Below are 1,184 nucleotides of genomic sequence, written 5' to 3'. Positions count from 1 at the left end.
TAATTTTATTTTAGAATTGTCTTTGAGAATAGAACAGAACTTTGTTGATCACACTTTTTAGCCTAAAAGCCTCAGATCTTTGGTTTCATCAAGTACAAAACAGTAAAATGTCCTTTTCCTTTTAATGGTGTCTTGTCTTTTGCATTTTTAAAGCCAGTTTCACAATGGTGAAGATCTTTGTGGGCAATCTGCCCCAAGAGGCGACAGAGGAGGAGATCAAGGCTCTTTTCGATGAGTACGGCACTGTCACTGAGTGTGCCATTGTCAAAAACTTTGCCTTCGTCCACATGGATGACCGCAAAGCGGCCACCAAAGCCATCAAGAATCTGCACCAGCACAAGCTCCACGGCACAGCCATCAACGTGGAGGCCAGCCACGGGAAGAACTATGGTCCAGTCAAGATTCATATTGCAAACGTGGAAAAGGGATGCGACGATGAGCTGCGGGCTCTCTTTGAAGAGTACGGTACGGTCTCAGAATGTGCAGTTGTGAAGAATTTTGCTTTTGTACACATGCCCAACTATGATGAGGCCATGGATGCCATCAAAGAACTGGATAACTCTGACTTTCAAGGTTAGTTCAGTTTTGTTTTTGTTAAACAGAGAAAGTTTTTATTATTCAGAGTATGACGAAAATAAAATAGTAGCTGATGGTTGTAACTTTTCTTATTTTGTTGTATTTCAGAGAAACGCATCCATGTTCAGGTGTCCAAGAGTCTGCCCAAATATGAGGAGTATGAAGAATACCCTCCTGCCCCACCTCCCCCTCCTCATCTCCCAGAAAGGGGCGGCTACTGGCCTCCTCGATATCCAGGAGACAGACCTGAGCCTCCTCCACCCAGCTACATGAGGGGTCGTTATATGCCGCCAGGTTACCCCGCCCCTCCTGTGCCGCCCCCTCCCCCAAGACGAGCCGTTTATCCTGAACGTCCCTATAGCGCTGATAGATATAGTATGATCGATTACTACGAGAAGTACAGAGCCCGTGCATATGGCATGTATTCATATGATGCTCGACGTTCTGGCGTCCCACCTCCTCCTCCGCCTCCCCCTCCACCCCCAGCCGCCGTCCGCGACCGTGTAATGAGCTCGTCGCATGACCCATATGAGCGTCGGCCCCTGCCTCCGCCTCCACCTCCCCCGACTTCATACTACGCTCGAGACCGCAGCCCCATCAGGAGGGGG

At 49.0% G+C, this 1,184-nt stretch overlaps 1 protein-coding gene across 1 annotated transcript; it reads left to right on the top strand.

The window, feature by feature from the left end:
- Window positions 1-123: 123 nt before the first annotated feature.
- On the top strand, window positions 124-1,178 carry LOC112140942 (RNA-binding protein 4B; the record flags this gene model as incomplete). Its single annotated transcript, XM_024263971.2, has 2 exons — window positions 124-573; window positions 685-1,178. Coding segments are annotated over exons 1-2 (903 nt in total), but the record flags the coding sequence as incomplete, so codon positions are not given.
- Window positions 1,179-1,184: the final 6 nt, after the last annotated feature.

The sequence above is a fragment of the Oryzias melastigma genome, unplaced genomic scaffold (assembly GCF_002922805.2).
Source record: "Oryzias melastigma strain HK-1 unplaced genomic scaffold, ASM292280v2 sc07373, whole genome shotgun sequence".
NCBI lineage: Eukaryota > Metazoa > Chordata > Actinopteri > Beloniformes > Adrianichthyidae > Oryzias > Oryzias melastigma.
Note: the sequence above shows the minus strand (reverse complement) of the source record. Positions and strands in the feature narration are given on the sequence as shown.